At 44.0% G+C, this 23,998-nt stretch overlaps 2 protein-coding genes and 1 long non-coding RNA gene across 8 annotated transcripts in view; 2 read left to right on the forward strand and 1 right to left on the reverse strand.

The window, feature by feature from the left end:
* The window catches only part of RAI14 (retinoic acid induced 14), a 138,771-nt gene extending 134,460 nt beyond the window's left edge, over positions 1 to 4,311 (forward strand). For all 4 annotated transcript variants that reach the window (XM_084783705.1, XM_084783708.1, XM_084783707.1 and 1 more), the window contains 2 exons: positions 1,754 to 1,819; positions 2,501 to 4,311. In XM_084783705.1, the coding sequence (XP_084639831.1) occupies positions 1,754 to 1,819; positions 2,501 to 2,578 (144 nt within the window). In that variant the 3' untranslated portion in view covers positions 2,579 to 4,311. The remainder of the gene's footprint in view (positions 1 to 1,753; positions 1,820 to 2,500) is intronic.
* Positions 4,312 to 7,447: 3,136 nt separating this feature from the next.
* LOC311598568 lies at positions 7,448 to 11,768 on the reverse strand. 2 transcript variants are annotated; one of them, XR_014779579.1, is made up of 4 exons: positions 11,652 to 11,763; positions 11,466 to 11,568; positions 10,308 to 10,354; positions 7,448 to 7,619 (listed from the first exon to the last, which is right to left on the reverse strand). It is a non-coding gene; the product is annotated as an uncharacterized lncRNA (long non-coding RNA). The 2 variants fall into 2 exon arrangements; XR_014779578.1 differs by having other exon boundaries at positions 11,466 to 11,768.
* The window catches only part of TTC23L (tetratricopeptide repeat domain 23 like), a 56,123-nt gene continuing 43,893 nt past the window's right edge, over positions 11,769 to 23,998 (forward strand). The window contains exons 1-4 of one of the 2 annotated variants that reach the window (XM_084783721.1): positions 11,769 to 11,940; positions 13,184 to 13,257; positions 18,060 to 18,216; positions 21,911 to 22,034. In XM_084783721.1, the coding sequence (XP_084639847.1) occupies positions 11,830 to 11,940; positions 13,184 to 13,257; positions 18,060 to 18,216; positions 21,911 to 22,034 (466 nt within the window). In that variant the 5' untranslated portion in view covers positions 11,769 to 11,829. Of the gene's footprint in view, positions 11,941 to 13,179; positions 13,258 to 18,059; positions 18,217 to 21,910; positions 22,035 to 23,998 lie in introns of both variants that reach the window. The other variant, XM_084783722.1, reaches the window with a different exon arrangement.

The raw sequence follows: 23,998 nt of genomic DNA on the forward strand, positions 1-23,998 counted from the left end.
ACAATCACTCTAGAGACTAGAACTCTGAAAATCAGATTTACTAGACTACCATCAAGGCCACTCCTTCCTGAGGCTGAAGGGGAGCATCCTTCCACTTGGGCTACCAGTATGTAGATGCCTCCCTCCTCCTGCCTTCTAGGGCTCGTAATACCTTGCCTGCCTTCAGAGCACATCACTTCATCTTCTGCTTTCACCCTCTTCCTTCCTCTTCATGCCTGTGACTTTCTTCCACTCTCTTAGGACACTGGCAATGACATCTGAAGTCTACTGGGATTATCCATAGTAATCTCTCCCTCTCTGTCTCTAAGTCCTTAATGGCATCTGCAGGATCCCTTTTGCCATTAAAGATGTGTCACTTAGATGGCCCTCTTAACCTCGGCAATAGCTTTTCCAAGGGAGCAGAAGGGTGGGATCTGGATGAAATGGGAGGGCAAGCTATGAAGCTGATGTAGATCTGAGAGGCTGGGTACTAGGTGAACCCCTCACTTGGATATTAAAGGCAGCCAAGTGATGAGAGAAGGAGGAATGGAGAGTCAGCTGTTGGTGACGAGCTGTGTGGAGCCAGATGTGGTAGACCATGCTTGTCATCCAAGCACTCAGCAGGCTCAGGCAGGGGAGTCACTGTGAAACTGAAGCCAGCCTGGGATACATAGTGAGTCCCAGGCCAGCCTGGGCTACATGGGAAGACTCTTGTCTCAAAACATTCTTGCACCATAGGCATCAAAGCTTCAGAGGTGGTAATAGGAAAGCTAGCTCAGATTCTGACCCTGGTGGCGATGGAGAATGGGTATTGATGAGCATTTGTAGATTGTTTTTTTCTCCCCCCACCCCCACTCCCACCCCCACCCAACCCCCAACAGGGTCTCCCTGTATAGTCCTGGCCTCAAAACACTGAGATCTAGCTGCTGCCTCTGCCTGGGATTAAAGGCATGCACTACCACCACCCATCTCATTTGTAGATTTTTTTTTGTAGATTTTTTTTAAGTAATCCATATTTGATGGTTTTGATTTTTCTAATAAAGAGAAAGGACTCATTCTTTTAGAATGAGGAGAGTTGGGAGGTGGGTGAAGACCGTAGGAGTAGTCACCGGGGGAGCCGTAGTTCCAACTCAACATGGAGCAATGGATGTACTTACTTCAGTGGTAGTGAAGAACCACGGGGACTGTTCCTCATTTCTGTTCTTGTTCAACTAACTAAATAGCTAAATTGCTTGGGGACTACACATAATTATCTATATAAAATATCCCCTATTCATTTTAATAGATAGCTTTTATTTTTAACTAAAAGAACAGTTGTCATTGTAATGTTGCAAATTAAAAAAAAAAACTCTTAAAATCTCTATAATGAAGTTTGCCCATAACTACTCAATAACAGCCTTTCATCTGTTTGTTTTCTCACAACATTCATTTACAATGGATCTCTCTCTCTCTCTCTCTCTCTCTCTCTCTCTCTCTCTCTCTCTCTCTCTCTCTCTCTCTCCCTCTCCCTCTCTGTCTGTCTCTGTCTGTCTCTGTGTGTGTGTGTCCATCCAAATTCATACTGTAATAAGTGCTTTGTCCATAACTATTCTTCTAACGTTGACATACCAAAATAACTAGAATAGTGACAAGTATTTAGAGACACAAGCCAGTGAGTTTAACAAATATAGAAGCAGGTGTGTAGTATGTAAGTGACAGCATTTCATTACTTTTTTTTCTTTAAAGAACCCCACCCTCCAAACCTCGTTAATAATATCAAGTTGTCTCCTTCTAGGAATGTAAGAAACAACACCAGGAGGTCATATCGGTTTACAGAATGCACCTTCTGTATGCTGTACAGGTAAGGTGACAGCAATGACATCCTAAAGCAATATGGCAGCCTAGCCAAGCAATGTGGCACACGCCCCTCATCCCAGAAATCGGGAGGTAAAGGCAGGATGACTGGGAGTTCAGTGACATCCTCTGCCACATCGTGTGTTTGAGACCAGCCTGGGTTACATGCAGCGCTGTCTCAAATAATAATCATGACAATAATAATGAGGCAGCAAATGTTGCCCAAAGTACCCTCATCAGACAAGCAGAATGCCTTTTGCTATGTCTCAGATTTTGTGTCAACAGCCTGTGCCTTGCCTACTGGCGGTAGATTCATTATTTGTTGAGAGGGAATATTGTTATGAAAGATGAATCTGCCTTTCCCTCTCAAGAAGACCCAGGCTTTACTCATCAGTGATGCCAGTATCCTCAGGTCCTTCAGCACTGCCTTGTTGTTGTGTTCTACTTCTAGCTGCCTGTGCTCACATTTACAACTAAGACCCCAGATGTTGGTACGCTCAGCCACCCACCAGAGGAAAAGGAGGGGCTCCTTCTTGACTCCTCATGGAAGTGGGAAGGGGACAGCACTGACATTCTGCTGAGCCTAGGGGAGTCAGTCGCGGCCATCTTGTTCCCCAGGGGAAGAGGTGCTGGGACGTGCAGAACGTGAATGAAATTCTAACGCATGCCTTCTGTGTGAATCTCCTAGGGCCAAATGGATGAAGATGTCCAGAAAGTCCTGAAGCAAATCCTCACCATGTGTAAAAACCAGTCTCAGAAGAAGTAAAACGGAGTCCTTGGCAGGACGCTGCCCCGTGTTGCCTCTCTTTGTGTTAGATCCGGAGTTGTCGCTGACCACTGCCATCGCTCTTACCCGTGGTGTGCACTGTGACCTAGCATAGCTTCTTTCCCAGTGGCTTCTGGGGGACCAGTCCCAAGAGAAGATGCCCTCCTCAGAACTTTGTAGGTACTTTAGACCAGCAAGAGGTGAAAGGTCCCTGCCATCTCTTCAGAATCTGGAGTTGGGATCAGCCATGCCCAAAATTCTGGTCTACCTTTCATGGCACCTAACCATCCGAGTGGCTTCACTGAGTGATGTGTTACGGCCTCCAAACAGTGACGTGGTCCTCGACTTCTGCCTTTGGGCTGTGCCATTTACCACAGGAGAGCATTATTGCCTTCCATTCCCCAAACAGGATTTAATTTCTAACCAAATTAGAATGACACGCTCAAGTTCCTATGGACTTAAAACTCTAAATCTTTTCCTTCCAGCTGCCTTATATCTCACTGCGCTCCTTACCAGTCTCACAGCTCCATGAGTAACATTAACTATAATACAAAGTTTTACACCAAGAGGAAACTGTCCTTAAAAGCTTTTAAGTAAATCAACATAATTGCAATTTCTCTATGCAAACTTGCCTCCTGCTGTTCTCTACGAAGCTCAGGAAATCCAAATATTTGTATTTCAACAAAGGACAGTAAACTGTGTGTTTACAGCCGAAAGGAATGCCTCATGGTTCTTAACCTCAATTTTTTAAAAGTGTTTTTTTTTCTCTATGATATTTTTATTGGCTTTTAAAGATGTTTTCATAGCTAAACCCCTAAGTAAGTGAGATTAGATTATATTAACAGTATTTTTAGATAACCATACTTAAGACTTCTTAAAAATGTAACTTTTTCCTCAAAGGTTTTCAGCCATAGCAGACAGTAGTTACATATTCCAAACTCAGAATGAGTTTCCCCAGCACCCCTAGGACTTCCTGTAGTCTGCTTCTGACTACAGTAAATCTTTTTTTTTTTCCAGTTGAATTTGTAAACACCAAAACTCTAGCACCCATAAATGACTCCTGGAAGGACTGTTAGTTCCAATCTGTTTCTCCATCTTGAAAGTAAAAGTCCCGACATGGTGACCTGGTGCATAGCAAACGTCTTGGGGGGGGGGGGGAATATGTCTGTTGACCTTACTTTCAGGTTAAAAAATGTTTGACTTGCTTGCAGCTTCTCTTATGGCCCCGATCATGAGGGAGACAAATGGAAGATAGAACTTTTAGTGTGTCACTAAAAGTGGAGGCCCACTCTGACAGGGCCCGTGGACTACAGGGCTGCCGAGCGTCTGAGGGCGCTTGGCTGAACTAGCTATGTTCATCTGTATTAGGTAAAGACCGATGCCAGCAAAACAAAAGTGTCTTTAGGTTGGTGGTGGTGGTACTTTTCTTAGGTTGTCTGATTACGTTAAGCATTTCTCAAAATGCCCCCAAAGAAATGTGAAGGATTTGCCACAGAATTTAAGAAATGACCACCACCTCCCCTTGTACAAACTCCATACAGAAATGCTGCAGAGTGTAAAACTTGAGACATTTTGTAGGATGCCTGACAAAGCGTAGGCTTTTTCTTGTGTCAGGATGCATATTTATTACAAGTATTCTGGTTAAATATTGAAGTTATATGCTGTAGTTTAGCTTTTTTTCTCTTTGTAATTTACAGAAATTATTGCAGAAAATAAACTTGGTTCATTTTGCATTCCTTTTGTTGATGTGTGGTGTATTTGTGAGCAGAACTGTGCTCTCCGATGGTTGGTTTCAGTAGCACTGCAGTGGGATGGTTTTCACGACCTGCTCCATGCTTGGCCAGTGGTACAGTGGCTCTGTCTGCTGTATCACATAAGAATACATCGCCCTGCCTCCGGGCCCCTGGGTGCATCCTGAGCTCCATTCCATTTCAGCCACTTTAGGACAGTTGTTTCGTAGCCTCATAATTCAAAAATGCCTTTCATTTGAACTGCAGGCTTTCTGTGTGGAACTTGACACTGGCTTTTCCTCTACCTCTATTTTTAATTTAAAAATACTTTTTAAAAAGTACACATGCCTTCTTACGCTGCTAATAAGGAGAATTCAATTCTGGGGGGAGTGCTCAGGGGCTGGAGACAGGAAGGTTAGGAGTGCAGGAACACTACACTGGGTTACATAATGAGAGTTCCACTCACTAAAAGCAAACAAAACAAAACAAAACACCGAAACAACAAACACAATAACGTCAAACAAAAGCTCTTATAGGACCAGGTTTTATGTTGAAATCATAAAATATCTACTGGGGAAATGACTGGTGCTGTTGCTTAAGCAGTAGCATTATTTGCCTCCATCATATCGTATAAGAACACTGTTTCCCTCTATTCACAGCTTGAGTCTTCTTCTGTGTCACATGAGCTCCTATGGTGCTTTACACTATCCATGACACTCAACAAGAAAAGCATGGGTGTGATACTCAATTTACTTATTGAACTTTTAATGTTCCCTTCCTCCACCTCCCCCCCCCCCACACCCCAGAAAAGAAAAAAAAAGAGGTAACATGGAAAGGGAACGGGTTATTTCTATTTTAAATTATCAAGTGCATGCTCCCTAAGGGAATAACTGATGTCACTGGAGCCATCCTAGCAACCCAGGATCATTCATGGGGATCAATCCTTGACAGGAGGTGTGCCCTCTGAGATTAGATGCCAGGCTGTTCCTCTAGGGTGGCTTAGTAAGCTAGAGACGGGTCTTTCCCTCCTCGCCCCTAGCCCCTAGCTCACGTCCCCAGAAACCACAGCTATTAAGTGGATGACCCGACCCAGTCTTAAGTAGGAATGCATTTTAACGTGGAGATTCTTTTCAACTACAGGACAATTCATAAGTACTGTGACTTAGTTAACTAGTTCCTCAATGATGAATCTTTTAATCTGTAAAGAGTTTGTGTCTATAAAAATGACGTAAGATTTTTTTCAGGTAATTTTTAATTTGACCATTTGAAAAGAAGTCACTACCCTCCATTATGACTTAGGCAATATGGAGAGCAGAGTACTCGCATCATCGTATGAATGAGAAAGAGTGGTCTCCTCCTTCATAGTAAGTGAATAGAATATTTGTTTTGTGTAAACGGTTAAGGCAGGCTCAGGAGCCGTCAATAACTAAACCCACTCATCCTAAGATAAATGCACCATGCACCGTGGGGGAGAACGCTCCCAGCACATGTTGAAGGACAGCTCTTTGGCACTGTGGCAACTCTGGAATGCTGGGTGCTGGCTGCAGCAGAACCATGACCCAACAATGATTGAGGCAATACTGAGCAAAGTTAAAAAGTACGCTACAAGGCGGAGACAGAGACTCCAGCAGACTCAAGAAGCGGGGGTGTGTGTGGGGGTGGGGTGGGGAGGTGTTTGGCAGCTCAAGGCTGAGAAATGTGGAGCATTATGGGAGGGCATAGGAGCCTGGAGAAATAAAAGAACAAGAGGAACTCTGATGATGGCCGCCACAAACGCATCTTTGAAAGCAGCTTAGAAATACGAACCCATGGAGAGGCTTCCACAAGGGGTTACGGCCCAGCAGATGGGAGTGAATAGGAATGGAGAGATTTCTTCACTTTTATTATAAGCCAGGTGCTAAGAGAAAAAAGAAACTGCAGAGCTAAGAATTTACTGTGCACCAGATTGTAAGCTGATGTGAGGGGAAGAGAAAAGAGCAAGGCACAGTCAGATAGAAGTTAACAGCCAGGGAAGATGGGTTGTAAAGGCCTCCTATGCGTTACCTCCAGTGGTTTTTGGAAGCTGTGCGTTCAAGTCAAGTCAGACACTCTGGCAAGCAGAGTAAGTACTCTCCTCCCAAGAGCTCTATTTAACCTTGAAACCTATATAAATGAGTTATAGACGGGGCAAGGGACAACTGAAATTGCTAATCAGCCGACCTTAAATAGGATTGTCCTACATGCTCCTTGGGAAGGGCCTCATCTAACACCAGGGCTCCTAGAAATTTTTGGTTGCATTTATTTGTTTGTGTTTGAGTATGTGTACAACATATCTGTGTGACTATGTGCCATAGTGTCACATGATTCTGTTCTCCTTTGAGCACACGGGTCCTTAGGATTGAACTCAGGTTGTTGTCAGCCTTGGCACCTTTACCCTTCGAGCTGTATGACGCCAGCGCACCAGGCATCCTTTAAAGCAGAGGAGAGAACAAGACTTAAAGGGAACTTGCAGCGCTCGGCCTCAATGGCTTTGAAGGTAGAGGGAAAGTCTTAAGTGAGCCCTAGAAAACAGATAAGTAGGCTGTCTGCTGCACAGTCTTGCCCATCACCCATTTCAGATTGGGGGACACCAGAATTGTATAGTTTCCATTTAAGCCAAAACTTAAAGTTACAAAAACATGATAAGAAACTCATAATAATGGCTGGAGAGATGGCTCAGAGGTTAAGAGCACCGTCTGCTCTTCCAAAGGCCATGAGTTCAATTCCCAGCAACCACATGGTGGCTCACGACCATATCTAATGAGATCCAGCGCTCCCCTGTGGTGGGCAGGTGCACATGTGGGCAGAATACTGTATAAATAATAAATCTTTATCTATGAAAAAAGAACTATCTGGATCAACACTCTGGTCTCACAGACTCAGCGGTGCTTATGTGGCAGGCTCTGGCGGGGAGGAGGGTGATCAGATGTGTCTCTTGGTAAAGAAGTACTTCCTGGAAGTTGATATCAGAGCATCACCCCCATTCCAAGGCTATCACACTTGGAGTCTAAGAATGTCTCCTAAAGGCGTCAAGATAAAAAATTAAAAAAAAAAAGAAGAAACTCATAATAGACTTAATACATATATACACATATTACATTTTATTAACATTTTCCTCTCACAAGGTTCATCAAACTGGTCCTGTCGCCTTGGAGATATTGAGGCATCACCAAGTAGGTAAAAGGATTCTCTAGAAGGCCCTGTTATTTTCCTCATCCAGTCTCTTGTCTCCAGTTCCTTGTATTACTTTTTGCTGTTTCTTGGCCTCCTTCAGCTTGCTCTGTTTCAGAACCCTGACAGGGAATCCCATTTGCTGTTAATGTATGTGGTAGTTAGGATGAGAAACATTTCCTTAGAGGCTCGGGTATTTGCACACTTATTCCCCGCCTGGCCCTGTTGAGAGCTTGTGGAAATTTTAGGACTGAAGGATTGCTGGAGTAGGTACATCACGGGAGGTGGGCTCATGGTGTGTGTAGCCTGTGCCCACTTCAGCTTTCTAGTTTCCCTGTACTGGCAAAATGCAATCAGCCAGCTTCCTGCTTCTGTCACCTGCTGCCATGCCATCCCCACCAGCATGGACTGTCAGCCAAAATAAGCTCTCCTTAAGTGGTTTTTGGCCATGCTATTTTCTCACAGCTACAAAAAGAAAGACACCGTGCCACAATGTTCTCCTATGTACATCAGTTTGCTCATTTCCTGGAGGCCCCAGTTCAGATGCTGTCTTGTCAGAGAAGCCCTCCTAGACTACATTGTACAAGAGAGAAATCCCCTTTCCACATGACTACAATAAATCCCTCACCTGCCTTCACTTTCATCCTTTTTATTGTATGACAGGAAACTAATTCACTCAGCTGAGTGAATGCTTGAGTGACCTTTTAGTGCTGCCTGCCCTCTAGATGGGGGCTTAGCCAGCTTACAAGAGACCTTTTCACCAGTAATTCCTACAATGTTGCTTTCTACTACCTAAGTCATGTACCTTTTTTTCCTAATTTGCAGAAACACTATTATTCATAGCTGCCATTTATTGGTCATTTCCTATGTTCCAAGAAAACAAAGATTACTTCTCTTGATGTTTAGCTTTGCTTACACTTATGGTCTCAACCTTAATTCTCTCCCCAAAGCCTCATCATTAAAGACTTGGTGTCTAGTCGACGGCATTACTAGGAGGTGGTAGCAACCTTGGGAAATAGGGCCTAGTTCAAAGCAGTGAGTCCCTTGGAGCCTGCCCTTCAAGATATCCTGGGATTCATGGTCATTCTCCCTCCCTCTTTCTTTCTCCCTCCTTTCCCTCTCTGCTCTCTCTACTTCTTAGCTGCCGTAAGGAAAATGTTTCCCCTTGCCAAATGTTCTAGGCCATAAGGCTCTGGCTTTGCCACAGTCCCTAAAACAACTAGGCCATGTAAACATTAGCTGAACCTTTGAAACCAAAATAAATCTTTCCTCCATGTCACCTTCTTTTCTCAGGCATCTTGTCACAGCAACAGAGTGCCACCCAAGACATTCCATTGGTGCTTCAAATACCAGGCATCTATCTGGTACGTGCACACCTATTCAAAAGATGTTTCTGTTGAGGCCCCAGGATGGATCCATAGTCTAGGAAACTTACAAGTAAACACAAAGGTGAGCTGAGCGCCATGAAGAGATTGAAGGACAGCTGTGGAAGCTCAGAGTGCAGTCCCATACGGTGATTTGAATAGCAGAGAGTATTTGAAAGGATCAAGAGGTGTAGCCTTGGAGTAGATGTGACCTTGTTGGAGGAAGTGTGTCACTGGGGGGGGGGTGGGCTTTGAGATTTCAAGGGCCAGGCCCACTATCTCTCTTCTTCCTGCCACCTGAGGATGTGGGTGTAGAACTCTCAGCTCCTTCTCCAACACCATGTCTGCCTGCACACCGCCATGCTTCCTTGCCATGATGACAACAGTCTAACCCTCTGAAAGTTTAAGGCAGCCCCAGTGAAATGCTTTCCTTTATAAGAGTTGCTGAGGTCATGGTGTCCCCTCACAGCAATAGAACAGTGACCGAGAACACTGACCAACTGGCTTGCTTCCTGTTGATGCAATAAACAACACAACCAAAAGTGACTTGGGGAGGAAAGGGTTTGCTTCATCTGACAGCTTACAATCCATCACTGGGAGAACTCCACCAGGGTAGGAAACTGAAGCAGACACCATGGAGGAATGTTGCTTACTGGCTTGCTCCCAAGCTCATGGCCACCAGCTACACTTCTTCTGTAGCCCAGGCCTGCCTGCCCAAGGATGGCACTGCCCATACTTGGTCAGGCCCTCCTACATCAATCAAGTGTTCCACATGCATGCCCCACAGCCCAATATGATGGAAACAATTCCTGAGCTAAAACTGCTTCACAGAACTGGGCTGTGTCAAGCTGACAGCTGAATCTAACTAAGAGAACATCTGATTCTGTCCACGGAGGCAACAACAACAAAAAAAAATTGCCCCAAAATATTTACTTGGATTTTCCTTGTTCTTATATTTCATAGTGTCAGGGGTTGGAATCCTTTGAAAGTAATCATATTAGATTTGAGTCATAAAAGTCTCAAAGAGCTCTCTACATATGTTTTCTTTTCTCTACAAAGTCTCTACATATGCTTGCTTTCTCTCTAATTTTTCCCTTTATTTATCATTTGTTTTGTTTAGTTATTTGAGACAAAGTCTCACAATGTACCCTGGCTAATCTGGTCCTTGCGGTGTGCAGCCCAGACTGTCCTCAGATTTGCTCCAATCCTACTTCTCCAAAGTATGGAGGTTGCTTGCTTGTACTCTGAGACTAAGGGAGAGAATGTGAGTGAACATAGGAGAAGTAGCTATCGTGACTAATGGCATTCTATTCCAGAGCCAGCCAGCAAACATAAGTCATGCATATTACTAATATTTACATTTGAGGGACAGGGTACAGATGGCACAGAACAAAAAAATTATCAGAGGACTTGGAAGGTCAAGACTTTGAGGTGGTCTGACTTTACCTTACACCTTTGCAGATGAGAGGAACTCGCTTCTTTTCTGTTCAAGGCTAATTAAATGGAGACAGAATCACTGTCAGTTTTAGGATGGGAAATTCAATGTAAATTCTAGTACTACACTAATGGCCACAAAGACTGACAAAAAAAAAAAGAGTTTGAAAAAAAAGAATTTCCCCTTTCACAACAATTTTAAAGCTATTTCCTAAAACAAGCACTAAAAACTTTCATTTTGACGGTGCCCTACTTGACTAAATATCATACAACATAAAAATAGATTCTTCCTTTTAATCTCTATGTCAAATATCAGTCTTGGGGGTCACAGAAATCGTCATAGAATCCTAGAACCAGACAGGCTTTAGAGAATGAGAGGTGCGTGTATATTTGTAGTGTAGTCAAGAACACTGGTACCCAGGGATGTGACTTACACCCGGCCACAGAGTCAGGACTGCAACCCTGACATCTTGAAACCAAGTTTATTACCCTGACCATTGTTTCATGCTGAAGGTTCTCTTAGGAATCAGAAGACAGACAGGGTAGGATCTTTCCAAATTGGGGGCTCGGGAGTTTGAGGGTACTGATGTAAACCTTGTGCTTACAGACCATCAGCTTTTATTTATTATGCATGAAAGCAAACTCATTTAAATGCCCCAATCTTGAAAGGCTTTCTTGACATCCTAGTGTCACTTCCACCCCAGTTATATAACAGCAGATGCAAAACGTACAAAAGTCTCTGGTTTTCTTCTTTTTCTACCTAGTCCTTTTTAAAAACAGGACAGACTCCCCTGCTCTGTTGTCAAGGGCCCCCTGCATTGTAGGGTTCATTATATCACTTTCTGGTGGTGCATGCCTTTAATCCCAGCACTCAGGAGGCAGAGGCAGGCAGATCGCTGTGAGTTCGAGGCCAACCTGATCTACAAAGTGAGTCCAGGACAGCCAAGGCTACACAGAGAGACCCTGTCTCCAAACAAACAAACGTATGCTACGGCTAGTGTGCTCTTTAATTTATGTAGTAATACTGTGTGCTCTGTGACCTGTGGGACAACACTGCATGTGATTTAAGGCTATGTGGTGTTTGCCCAAGTGCCTTTCTCCCCGAAATGGTAACCATTTGACCAGTCCTAAATCTTTACTTCCTGTACTGTTTTCTGACTCTAACCTTACCCAGACAGGTAAACACCGACGGTGACCCAGAACACCAGGAGACTGCTCGGGTACAGTGCTTCAGGGAAAAGACTGGACTGGTTAGCCAAGGAATCATTGCTGGCTGAAAACACACACAGACATAGCAGTTTTAAAACCATCAGGCTCCTGAGGCCTGGAGCCCTTCCTTTCTTCGGCGGAATTTACCCTCGCTTCTTTCACGTTCAAGAAGCAATGTCCCTGTGCGACGGGCACCACAGGACCGTTCACAGCAGCGAGGCTGACAGCTACAGAGCTTGCCTTGTGGCCCTGGAACTGCGGGGCCCCGAAGTGCTTTGCGTTGCCAGGGCTCCGGGCGTCCGCTCCAAGGCAGCGTTCCGTCCCCATGGCAACGCATTGTCTCCAGGTCCAGAAGCTGAGCTTCCCTGAGGCGCGGCGACAGAGCCCAGGCCAGGACTCTGACCCGAGGCAGCGGAGGTCTGAACTGCCTAGCCTGGTGAGAGGGCTGAGAAGGCGTTTCCGGGCGAGCCGCTTGAGGCGCTCACCAGCTTCCGGTTCAGGGCGCCAGAACCCAGGCGGGGAAGATGGGTCTAAGCTCCCCAAGCGTCCACATTTAGGATCAATAATAGAAAATCCGCAGAGAAACAGGAAGAGATTTGTCCTAGAGAGCAGCCAAGTGTGGTGTCCTAATCCATGGCCCTATGCAACTGCTGGGGACTCGGTGTGGGACTCCGAATGTCAAAGAAAGAAAGCGAAGTTAGTCCTTCTGCCCATCCCATTTTTTGCACAGTTGGGTGTTCTGGACCCTAGGACAAGGAAAGCTACCGCTGTATTCTTCAAGGAGCGACTTTGATTGTGTTAATGTTCAATAAAGTGTGCATTTAAAAAGTGCGTCTGACAGCCCGGAGGTGGTGGCACACGCCTTTAATCCCAGTTTTGGGGAGGCAGAGGCAGACCGATCTTCGAGTTTGAGGCCAGCCTGGTCTACAGAGTGAGTTCCAAGGCAGCCAAAGCTACACAGAGAAACCCAGACTCGAAAAAAACAACAAAAATGCATTTCAAAGTCATTATCAACCACTCCCCACACCCTCCCACGTTGTTCACTTTGTCAACAGCTAACAGCAGCAGCCTAAGCAGGCACATGAATTTTAGCTGCTTACCTAGAACTTTCTATTACTTAGTGACATGGCTCCTGGAAACGGGAGACTTAACCAAAGTATTTTATGCCATACTGAAAATTGATTACTTTTTGATTCCTCATTCCATTAGCCCTGCCAAACAGTATTTGGATTGAATAGGTCACCATAGTTTGGATGATCCAGGAAATGTGTCTTTTAAGAAATATTTTAAGTTCAATTCCCAGCAACCACATGGTGGCTAATAACCATCTACAATGAGATCTGGTGCCTTCTTCTGGTCTGCAGGCACACATGCAAGCAGAATACTGTATACATAATAAATGTATCTTTTTAAAAAAGAAATATATATTTTAAATATTTAAGTATTTTAAAAAGAACTTTGGAGATGTAATATAGAGTAGAAGTTACAAAAAAGAAACTCTGATAAACACCTTCCATTCCCCTTGGGAGTCTCTAAACATGGGTCTGCATAGTCTGTTTGTAGATTTTATATTTAGCCTGTTTACCTTAAAGTCAGTAGCATCCAGACGAGGGGAAGTAGAACAAGCATCTAAGCCCTTTTCCCCAAAGCTGACATGACATGTGATTCTTGGTAGGAAGATGGAAGCCCAGCCCATCCACATTCCAACTATCAGCAACGACTCTGACACCAACTGGGACTTCTGCTTCCACCTGTGAGTACTGACAGCGCCTTGACATGGTGCCCACTGGCTGGAAAGGGAGGGGCATCCCCTAAGGAGAGCATGGGTGAAAAGCTTCGCACGCCCTTCCAGAGAAGAGAAAGGCCCACCACTATGCTGCATGTTAATATTATGGAATGACATCCCTTGTGTCTACAACTTCTGAAAGATGGCCGATGGTTGGTTTTTCCCGATTTATGGGAATGTTCAAGCTTATAAAAAACAAAGCAACATTACAACAACTTTAGTAAAGCCAGTGAGAAAAACACAACCAAGTTAACACTTAAGGTTTCATGAACTAAAAGAAGCAATGGGTAAAGAAAAGCATCTTTAGGCTCATTTTTACTGTTTGAAATCAAGTGTATGGGGTGTGTGTGCATGGACGAGGGGTGGGTGCCCATGGAAACCAGAGGAGGCCTTGGGTACCCCTGGGAGCCAGAGGAAGCCTTGAGTACCTGTGGGAGCCAGCTGAGGTGTCGGGTACCTGTGGAAGCCAGCTGAGGCATCGGGTACCCTGGTGTTGGAGTTAGAGAGCTGTAAACCACCTGAATGTGAGTTCTGGGAACTGAACCTGTGTCTTCTGGAAGAGCAGTAAGTGCTCTTAACAACTGAGATATCTTTGCATCTTTCCACCCTGATAAGTAATCAGGAGCAAGTTCTGTGTGCAGTGTGCGGTCTGTAGCATCTGTGCTGTAATTATGAATCAAAGAGAGGATGGGCAGTTTGCTCAAAACTGCACAGCCAGTTAGTTACATTTAATACAGGTCGTCCACTGTTAGCCATTGACCCCTTCTCTATACGGAGGTCTCTCACTCTTGGCACTTTCGACATTTTGAGTTAGATAATTCTTCATTTGGGAGGTTTAGAAGCATACCTTGCCTTTACGCACTAGATGCCAGTAGCACTGCCTGGTCTATGACAAACAAAAATATCTTCAGACATTGCCAAGTGTCCCCAGGAGCAGAATCAGCCTTAAGTGGAAACAACTGCTTTGTGCCAGACCATTGTGAAGAGATGCAGCAGAAACCATGGCTATCAGCCACTTGTGTCATTTAAATTTTTATGATAGCCATAATAAAAAGTGAACAGAAATAGGGATGTTTCATTTTAATCCTGTTTTATTTCAGTATATTTAGAACATGGTGTACCACTCCTAAGTATTTTATACTAATTTCCTTATAGTCATAAAAATTCAGCCTGTCTTCACATTTTTGAGGACATCTTAATTCTAACTAGTCATATTTCAGGCTTATAATAGCCACATGAGGCTATTGGAGAGAGATTATGTAATACATCATAAAATATCTTAAGGTTAAATGTTATAGAACTATGAAAATGCTCTCTTAAGAATGTAGAGCTCTGAATCTGGAGAGCCAGAGCATCAGTTAAGAGCACATTCCGTGCTTCCAAAGAACTGGAGTTCAATTCCCGGCACCACGTGGCAGCTAATGGTTGACTAGAACTTCAGTTCCAGGAGATCCAAACCCTCTTCTTGCCTCCACCCATATGCACGAGGTGGACAGACATACATACAGGCAGAAACATGCACAAAATAAAAATAAATAAATCATTTAAAAATGTAGAGTTCATAATGGAGCATCTTGGAAATAATCGGAGTCTTTAAATATATTACCAATCAGAATTCCTATTTATGATTTCAACATATGGAGTGAGCCACAGTCTGTGATGGCTTCCATCAGTTTGCTTATTCTTTTTACTCTCCTTTGAGATATCTCAATTGTCATCTTTTTTTTTAATCTTTTTTTTTTTTTTTTTTTTTTTTTTTTTTTAGCTGAATGTTCAAAACTAACTCAGGGCTTTTTGCTCTCAGGTCACCCATAAAGGCCTCATTGTTCGCTTGTCATTCTTTGAGGTTATTGTTGGAAGACTGCTGCCTTGGTCTCAACATAATCTCACTCAAGGCTTAATTAAAAAGATCAGTGCTTACAATGTTTAATACCCACAACGAGGACGCTCTTTCATGAATTAATGGATTTAACGTCTACACTATGTCTATGGAATAAGCAGCTCAAGCAAAAAAAAAAAAAAAAAAAAAGTTCCTAATGAGTGAAAACTGTTCTTTGCATTAGCTGTTCTGAGCTTGCAGTCTCTTGTCACGGGTTTGCCCACTCCTTGGCATTTTCAAGCATTCTAAAGACTCTTGTTCTTTTTCATACCCTTTCTTGTTCACTATGGAACAAATTGTTTGAATTTACTGTGAACTAGAGAGGTATTAATTTGGGTATGAATGGATTTGAGAAATAATGTGATTCAGACCCGGCCTCAGTGGGATTTACTTCTCAAAGGCCAAGACTCTCAGAGGAAAAAATGCATTGGGGTGGGGGAGAGGGGGGAGACTTGGAGAGAGAGAGAGAGAGAGAGGAATAAATCAGACTATAATGTAAATTGTATTTTAGTAGATAGTTGGAAAAACTTTTGCATCCTCTTTGGAGTGTGTCTTTTCATTCTTAGAGAATTTCATACAATGTATTTTAGTAATATCCAACCCTGTTCCTTACCCACTCAACTTTGTCTTTTTTAAGCAAACAATAAAACACTATCAAGACCAATTCACACTGACTCTTGGGTGTATAGCCTTCCACTGGAGAGACACCCTTAAAGAGAATTACTCCCTTTCTCAGAAGCCATCAGTTGCCAATAGCAACTAGCTATGGTTGAGACTTCAGGCTCATCTCCTCTTTATATAATGTTTGGGAATCTACAGGATTTCACTGACTGACCAACAACTACAAAAGAAGTAGCCCATTCATAGCTCTGGATTTTTTGTTAGCCTGCTGTGTCTAGTAAAAGCATAGTAACCCCATTACAGGGTAACTCCATTTAAATCCATCCTACCACATGGTCCAGCTGTACATCTCTTGGACATATAGGCCCACAGGACTGTATATTGTACTTGAGATACCTGCTCGTCTATGGTCATTGCTGCTCTATTCATAATAGTTGGGATGGAAACGCTTCGATGTCCATTGGCAGATAAGCGGATAATGAAAATATGGCACACTTACACAATGGAATGTTGGTTCTTCAGAAAAGTAAAATTGTGACATCCTCATGAAAACAGATGGAAATGGAAACAGTCTGAGTCAGGTAGCCCAGACCCAGAAAACACAAATGCCGTATGTTTTCTCACGTTTGTGGATGTGAGCTTTAGATCGTCAGTTATGTATGTTTCATTTGTAATATCCGAAGAGGTCAGGAAATTGGTCAGGGGCCACAGAGAAGAGCTTTAGGGCATGGTAGAGGAGGAATATGGGGGATTTAACTAACATAAAGAGAGTTGCAAAAGTCACAGAGACACCCACCGCCATAGAATCTTCTTAAGGAAACTATTATACACATATAAAATGAGTTGAAGTGGAATGTTTCAATCACTGCTTCCGAGAGAGATTTCCGAGCAGATGTCCGGGCTGTGTCTTGAAGGAAGGGCTAGCGTTCAGCAGACAGACAGGAGCGCAGCCTGTCACCTGCCGTCCAGTCACCTCATATCACCAGCCTTTCTCGTGGTTTGCTAACAGCATGCTCATCGGGCATGAAGAAATGCTCCTCCGTCCACGTGACCTGGCATGCCTGCTTGTCTCCGGGTATGCTATTGGGAAGAAGACTCCGAGTGGATTTTATGTAATTTTCAAACTTGGAGTAAAAAAATAACACTTGACATTGATTTTCCTGTTCTACATTCCTCGATTCCCCCTCTTAAAAGAACAGTAAATACACATTACCCAGTAATCAGTGCGAAAGGATAGCTGTTTGAGATGATCTTGCTTTGGAGCCCCTAATGGCCCTCAACTCATAATTATTCTGCTTGAGCCTCCTGGCATTATAGGCATGAGCCACTACACCTGCTTAGGGCAGACAGCTTTATTTTAAAAAGTTTACAGTGGCTCAACTCCTAGAAAGCACTGTGCATAGGAAAATGATTTCTCTGGGAGACATTTCTAACTAATTATCATTGCTGTTAAGATGTCAGAATTCTGTTTACTCCAGATTGACTTGATTCATTTTTCAGGTGATGTTAGGATATGAGGGTCTCTTTTCTCTACGTCAACACTTCCAGTTGCTCCCTTCACTGCCGCTGTCGGCCTTGCAGCCGGAGCTTTTCTATGCTGTATGTAAATGTGTATGTGATGTGTGTGCAGAGAATTCTCAGCTTGGTCCTTTCTTACCACACTGGTTTCTATGTCTAACACAACAGAGGAGCCACTCGCTTCTCACTCTACCCTAGACCCAGCCTGTGATGCTCTCTTGCCAAAAGCTGCTCTCTGTGTGGTTAATTACAAATTACACATGGCCGTTTTTGAGATGGGTCTTACCTTTAGGATCTTCAAGATATCCTAACTCAACACCCTCATGTTTTTAAGATGGAGAAACGAAGTCCTGGATCCAATAGCAGTAACAATAGTGAACATTAAGGGTGCGTGTGCAAAGTGCTGCTCACTGTACAGTGCTGACGTATGGGTATTAGCTCCTTTAGTCTTTCTAACGGCAGTAAGCAGGTGCTCACTCTAGCCCACTTTATAGGGAAGTCCTTTCAATAACAGCCTATTTAAGATTATGTGATTTACAAGCAGAGGAGCTGTGGTTCTAATGCAAAGAGACAGGTTGACCAGATGTTTACTTTGAGCTGCCACATTGCTGCCATACGTGGTAGGTCTTGAGAGCAGTGTGAGTTTACCGTGTGTCTTTATTTAAACTTCTGAGAGAGCAAGTTCATCTCCCCTAGCCTTCTGCTTTGTCTTTTTTGAGGATCCCAACGTATGCTCCTCTTATGCCCACAGGTCACAGCAAACAATAACCCCAGAACAGGAAACAGATGAGATGGAAGAAGACAGCACAGTTCAGGAAGAGGGGGTGACTGTTGACTATATGTCCCTGCCAAAAGAGAAACTAGCTCAGTGCCAGAAGAAAGTCAACCAGTTCATTCAGGAAAATATGGTAAACGAACAAGGTCTTAACTGGGGTTAGGTTGCCACTCAACAGTGCGGACCCGAGATGCAATAGCTTGCCTCAACTCTAGAATGAAGCGCGTGAGACTGTTGTGTGGTGTCATAACTGAGAGAAAATGTATGTGGGGGAGCATAGTGGGAAAGCCAGTCTACCCTCCAGGTCTCCACTTTGCTGTTGGTTCCTCACGGGAGGGTACCTGCTTTTAACTTTCAACCAAGCACTTAACTAAAACCGCACTGTTTACCATATCAGGTGCTGTTTGGTTAGCCTTGCCTGAAAAGTCTCTTAAGCATTACATCAAGGTAAGGAGAGGTCAGGAGAGTGAAGCAGGAGGCCAAGCATGACGGAGTTCAAGCAGGCACTTGGCTGTAGGCAGAATGCCATGGCCACAGTAAAACCAACCAGAAACCAGACGACAAGGGACAGAAAGCAGCAGAGCTGAGTGTCCAGAGGAAGAAAGTACATGCATTTCTAAAGCTGTGTCAAGGGCTTGGGAATCCAGATCTCTGAACAAATATATAAACAAAAGTGTTAAAAAATATAGGATCTTGAGAGAGTAGCACATTGGCTTTCTTTATTAGGACCCAGCCACCAACCTGCTCCCAGATTGTGAGCTGTCAACAGAGAGAGCCATACGCTGACTTCCAACTCATAGGGTTGCACTCTGATTTCTGGCCATTCGCACAAGAGAAGGTGATTCTAAAGTACCTGTGAGGAAAGCAGGGAGAGGGCTCAGGGAAGGCCGAGGAGGCCCATCGAGGCAGACGGTGGTGACACCTCTAATGGCTATCTATAATTCTGCCTCTGCAAACTGTCCAGAGAACTTGCAGTGGAAAACAGCCGCAGCTTGGATCTTCCTCAGTTCACACATGCATTCTGGAAATATCATTTCTGTAAGAAAAAAAGTACCATCTTCCACACAGTGCAAATGTACCTCTTTGCTTCTGTTACTGTGATAAGCACCATGGCTGAAGGCAACTTGGAGAGGAAAGGGTTTCTTTGTTGTGCATTTGCAGGTAAGAGCTTATCACTGAGGGAAGTCAAGGCAAGAACTCAACCAGGGCACAGGCAGCAGCCATGGAGAAAAGATGCTTTCTAGCTTGCTCTCTTTCGTGCCTAGCTAGCTTTCTGCCACAGTGGGGTGGGCCTTCCTACATCAATTAGCAATCAAGAAAATGCCCATAGTCACGCACAAGAGGCCAGTCTGATCTGAGAGGTCCTCACCTGAGAGCCACTCTTCCCAGGTGACTCAAGGTTTGTGTCAAGGTGACAAAGAGGACTAACCAGCGTAGCAAGTAGAGTTTTTAAGGTTTGAAAGTCCTTGGCCAGTTTAGATCGTAGAAATATTCATGTCTTAAGAGCTAAGTCTCATTCAGTCCAATAGTCACAGCCCTGGAGGACAGGATACTACGGTGAGCAACAGTGGAGGGGTGGCCTCTCAAGCCCACACAGGTTGTTTTCTCACCTAGGGCAAGATCCATATAAGAAGTGGAAGGGTGATCCGTTTAGTTAAGGGTCAGCCAGCCCAATTCAGAGCTCCTGGGAGTTTTGGTATTTTGTTTTATATTCAAAATAGAACATGGTGTTTGCTTCAGTTAGCCCACAAGAACTCTCCAAAATTCAGACTGTATATTTCTGAAGTGTTGGGAAATGTCCCTTGCCTGTGGCTTGCATTGTTAGAAGCAGATGAAGTCCTGGGTAAGACAGGAAATGTAGGGGTGAAGAGGAGGAGTCTATGGACCTATATGAAGTGTTACTATATTTTAAATGGGATATAATTAGATAACTCTTAAGAACGTTGGATCATGTGGACATGAACTAATTATTTTCTTATACTATCTCTTTAAGTAGATGGTATAGGCTTCCAATTTTAGGAAAGGAAGCTGGGATCTGGGTGACCTTCCCCAAAGCAACACGTAGCCAGCAAACATCGCACCAGGCTACAAACCCAGCCTTTGATCCCTCAAAGTACTATTTTGTTTCCCCTGAAATTCGATGTCTGTGTTTGTTGATCGCCATCGCCACTGGATGACTATGTGAAGTCACCCGACACAGGCACTTCACCATCTCTAGAACCTTCTGCTGAGCTCTTTCCCTTACTCTTCTTTGTCCTTATTGTAAGAGATGATCTGTCTGTTCACTGGATGCTAAGACTGAACCTCCACTGTGCATAGACCTGTAATGGTGACTGAGAAGGATAAACTTCTCTCTGTCTCTCTTTTGAGACTGTCTCACCCTATAGCTCGGGCTGTCTGGAACTCACTATGTAGACTAGACTTTTTCTCTCTTCTCCTCCTTTGGCTGGCAGAAAGTCCAGCTCTATTCTCTTTCCTGCTCAGTCATTGGCTATTAAGCATCTTTATTGACATATCAGGAAACAACTGGAGAGCAATGTTAACACAACATTGAGACAGATCTCAGAAAGTTTGTGGGCAAAGGGAAAAAAATGACCCTGTACTCTGCCTTTCCATTATAAATTGTATTATGTTTTAGCCCAAAATGCAGATGGGGAAATTTTACTTTTTAATTTATTATTATTTGTGATTTTATGTGTGTATGCACATGTGCATGCATCACAGTGCACATATAGAGACAGAGAACAACCTTGTAGAATCAATTCTCTCTTTCTACTCTTACGTGGGACCCAGGGTTTGAACCTTAGGTCACTAGGCATTTTTAGATAGCAAGTGCCTTTCTCTACTTATCCATCTCACCAGTCGTGAGGAATTTCATTTCAGAGAAGTATTCCAAGTAACATATGGAGGAGCACTGATGGGTATTTAGGAAATTATCCCTTACACTCTTTTATGAATTGAACTATGTATGCGTGTGAGCATGAAACAAGACAAGAAAATATTATCTTCTGATAGAGGATCATACTATACTTATAAAGCAGTTGTGCTTAAATTAAAAATGATAACCTGGGCATGGTTGCACTCAGCTTTCAGGAGGCAGAGGTAAGATGATCATAAGTTTAAGGGCAACCTTTAGCCTTAGTAAGACTTTGTGTCAAAACACAATAAAAATACCCCAAACTTCAAAATATTAGGTTCAAGACACTATTTGATATTAAACAACAACAATAAAAAAACCACTGCTACCATTCGGGGATAGTGATCTTGTGGTTGTTTCTAATCTCACATCTTTTAGAGCTACCCATGAGATATTAGTAGATGAAATAATAAAGATCGTGTCAGTGTAATAGAAGGTGAGGGCAGGGAGGAGTATAGGTTTTAGTAGGATGGACAATGACGGGAAACAGGAAACTGATGAGGCCATGTGATTCACTCTCTATTCGGACTGAAAGTCTTCCATGAAGGGCTAAACGAAGCTCTCTGGCTATTAGATAGAAGACAGAGTATGGAGGACAAGAGCGGCAGCAGTTAGGAGGGTGTACTGTCCAGTCACATAAAAGATGGGGTGGCTGAGAGAAGAGGGGCTCACAGTAGAAATGAGAAGAGCCTGGTGTTAGCATATATGTATAAAGTGGGGCCAACTAGACACAGTGTGATGAGAGAGAATGCCGATGAGAATAGCATGCCACTGCCGTCCACCCTCTAGTGGGCTTGAGCCTGTCTCCCATCCCTATAATGGCCAAGGAGACTAGCATGCCACTGCCACCTGCCCTCTAGAGGGCCCGAGCCTGTCTCCCATCCCTATAATGACTTTCCACTTTTTGCAGAGTACCAAAGCAAACAGGGAGCTGATCCGGAGCTTCATCCTTTCTCGGATTATCTTTGGGAACGAGCACTGGAAGTGTGCGCAGGCGTTAGCCAACCTGGCTTATGGTTACCTGACACTGAGAGGTATTTGCTTTCCCCAGCCAGGCCTTGGTGGGCTAGCCTGTGAGGCCAACTTGAGCCATCCCTCGGGGGCTGGGATGACTGGGAGGGCCCCCTACTTACCTCCATGCCACACCTCGTTAAGTTAGAAAGGGGGGAGTTCATGGGCAAAGGAGACGGTATACTATAGTAATAAAGATGATGGTGGTGGCAATAGTTATTGAGTGTTCACTATGTGCCATGGTAGTAGTTTTTACTCATAAATCCCTTGAAAACTGCTGGGCAGTGGTGGCCCATGCCTTTAATCCCAACACTCGGGAAGCAAAGGCGAGCAGATCTCTGAGGCCACCTGGTCTACTCTGGATGGTTTACAGATTGAGTTCCAGGATAGCAGGGACTACACAGAGAAACCCTGTATAAGTACCCTGTTGTGATGCAGGGGTGCAAGCTGGAATCTATTTGCTAAAACTGGAACCTGAGTAAAAGCTCAGATTGCAGAGCCCTCAGTGAGGGCTCAATAAGTATCCTCCACAGATTGGGGTGTTTCTAGAACAAGGGTGAGTGGGAGCAGAGAAGTGGGTATTCTATATGAAATGCCTTACCCAGAACACTCTAAGCTCTCTGCAGCCCCAGCTGGTGAGAGTCCTTACTGAAAGCCAAGTGCAGCTTTCCTCCTTGTGGTGCTCCTGGCTAGGATATTTACCCAGCAACAGAAAGCAAACGGAATGGCTGCCCACTGAAAGGTAGATCTGCAGTCAGGAGAGCATGAGTGTGGGGTGATCAGTTCAGAGAGGCAAACTGAAGCCACGAGATTGGACAGTTTGATCAGAGAAAAAAAAACTATATATAAAAGGAGGAAGAAAGATGGCAGAGGTCATAAGAGCAGAAAGCAGGAGGGCTGGGAGTACCCAGCAGGAGAGGAGGCAGAACAGAAAATGGAAGGAAGTGCTGTGTCCTGCAAGTTACAGGAGGACACAGGGTGTGGTCTTGTCTCAGCAGTGGCAGTTGGGAATCAGAGGTCAAGAAAGGACAAGGCTGGAGACCTGATGGAGTGGGAACTAGGATCCCTGTTGTGGGTAAGAACTCTGTCTAGGCCCTGGGAAAGCCCCGGTTCACAGTCACTCCCCACAAGACTTTGGCTGGAATTCAGATTTGAGGACATGGGCAGCAGGAAGTGGGAAGATCTGTGTGATCTCAGCGTAAAGCCAGAGCCTGTTTGTTTGTTATCATGAGGGTGGGTGATAACCATGGTCAGGCTGCATGAGAAACTTGTCCCATGTCCCTTTGCATGGTCAACCGCAAACTGACTTGGGGTTTTACCTTTCCAACTCAATTCAAAGCAGTGCCAACAGCCTTTTTCTTTGAAATTCACAATTCTTCCTACTTGAGTGAAAAACTACACTTGGGATAATAAGTTAGAAGAGAAAATTCTGTAAAGGGGAGTGTTTTGTGTTCATTTCTTTGTTTGTTTTCTGGATGGGAGAATCTTCTAGTTAGAAGTACCTAGACTTGAAACTTGAGTCCCTGACAGCTAACCTAGACTTTCTCTAGAATACATTGATTTTGACCTTTCTTTGAGAGTAGCCTTATGCCTCAGATTTCAGTTGTAGTCTTTACCCAGTCTCCCCCTCAGGATTTTTCTAGTGTTTGTCCCCATGGACTAGAACAACAAAGCTTTCAATGTCATAGAGGGATAACAGACTCTCTGAGATTTACTTTTGTGGCCAATACTCCTGTAACTGCTTTTAAAAATGGACAGGTAGACAGAATAAATGAATCATCCTGCTGTGGAGGAGGAGGGAGCATCCATGTGTGTGTTCAGGCCATGTCTGCACATGCACACGGTTTACAGAGTTCGGACCAGCTTTCTTCATTTCCCTTTGTGTCCTTTCCTGCCTTGGAATATGGGTATCAACCCCAAAGGCTGCCTTCTCTCAATAAACAGTCATTTAGTAAGTATTTTGTGAGAATCTTTTTACATACAAAAT

The sequence above is a fragment of the Acomys minous genome (genome assembly GCF_964271855.1).
Source record: "Acomys minous genome assembly, chromosome: 5".
NCBI lineage: Eukaryota > Metazoa > Chordata > Mammalia > Rodentia > Muridae > Acomys > Acomys minous.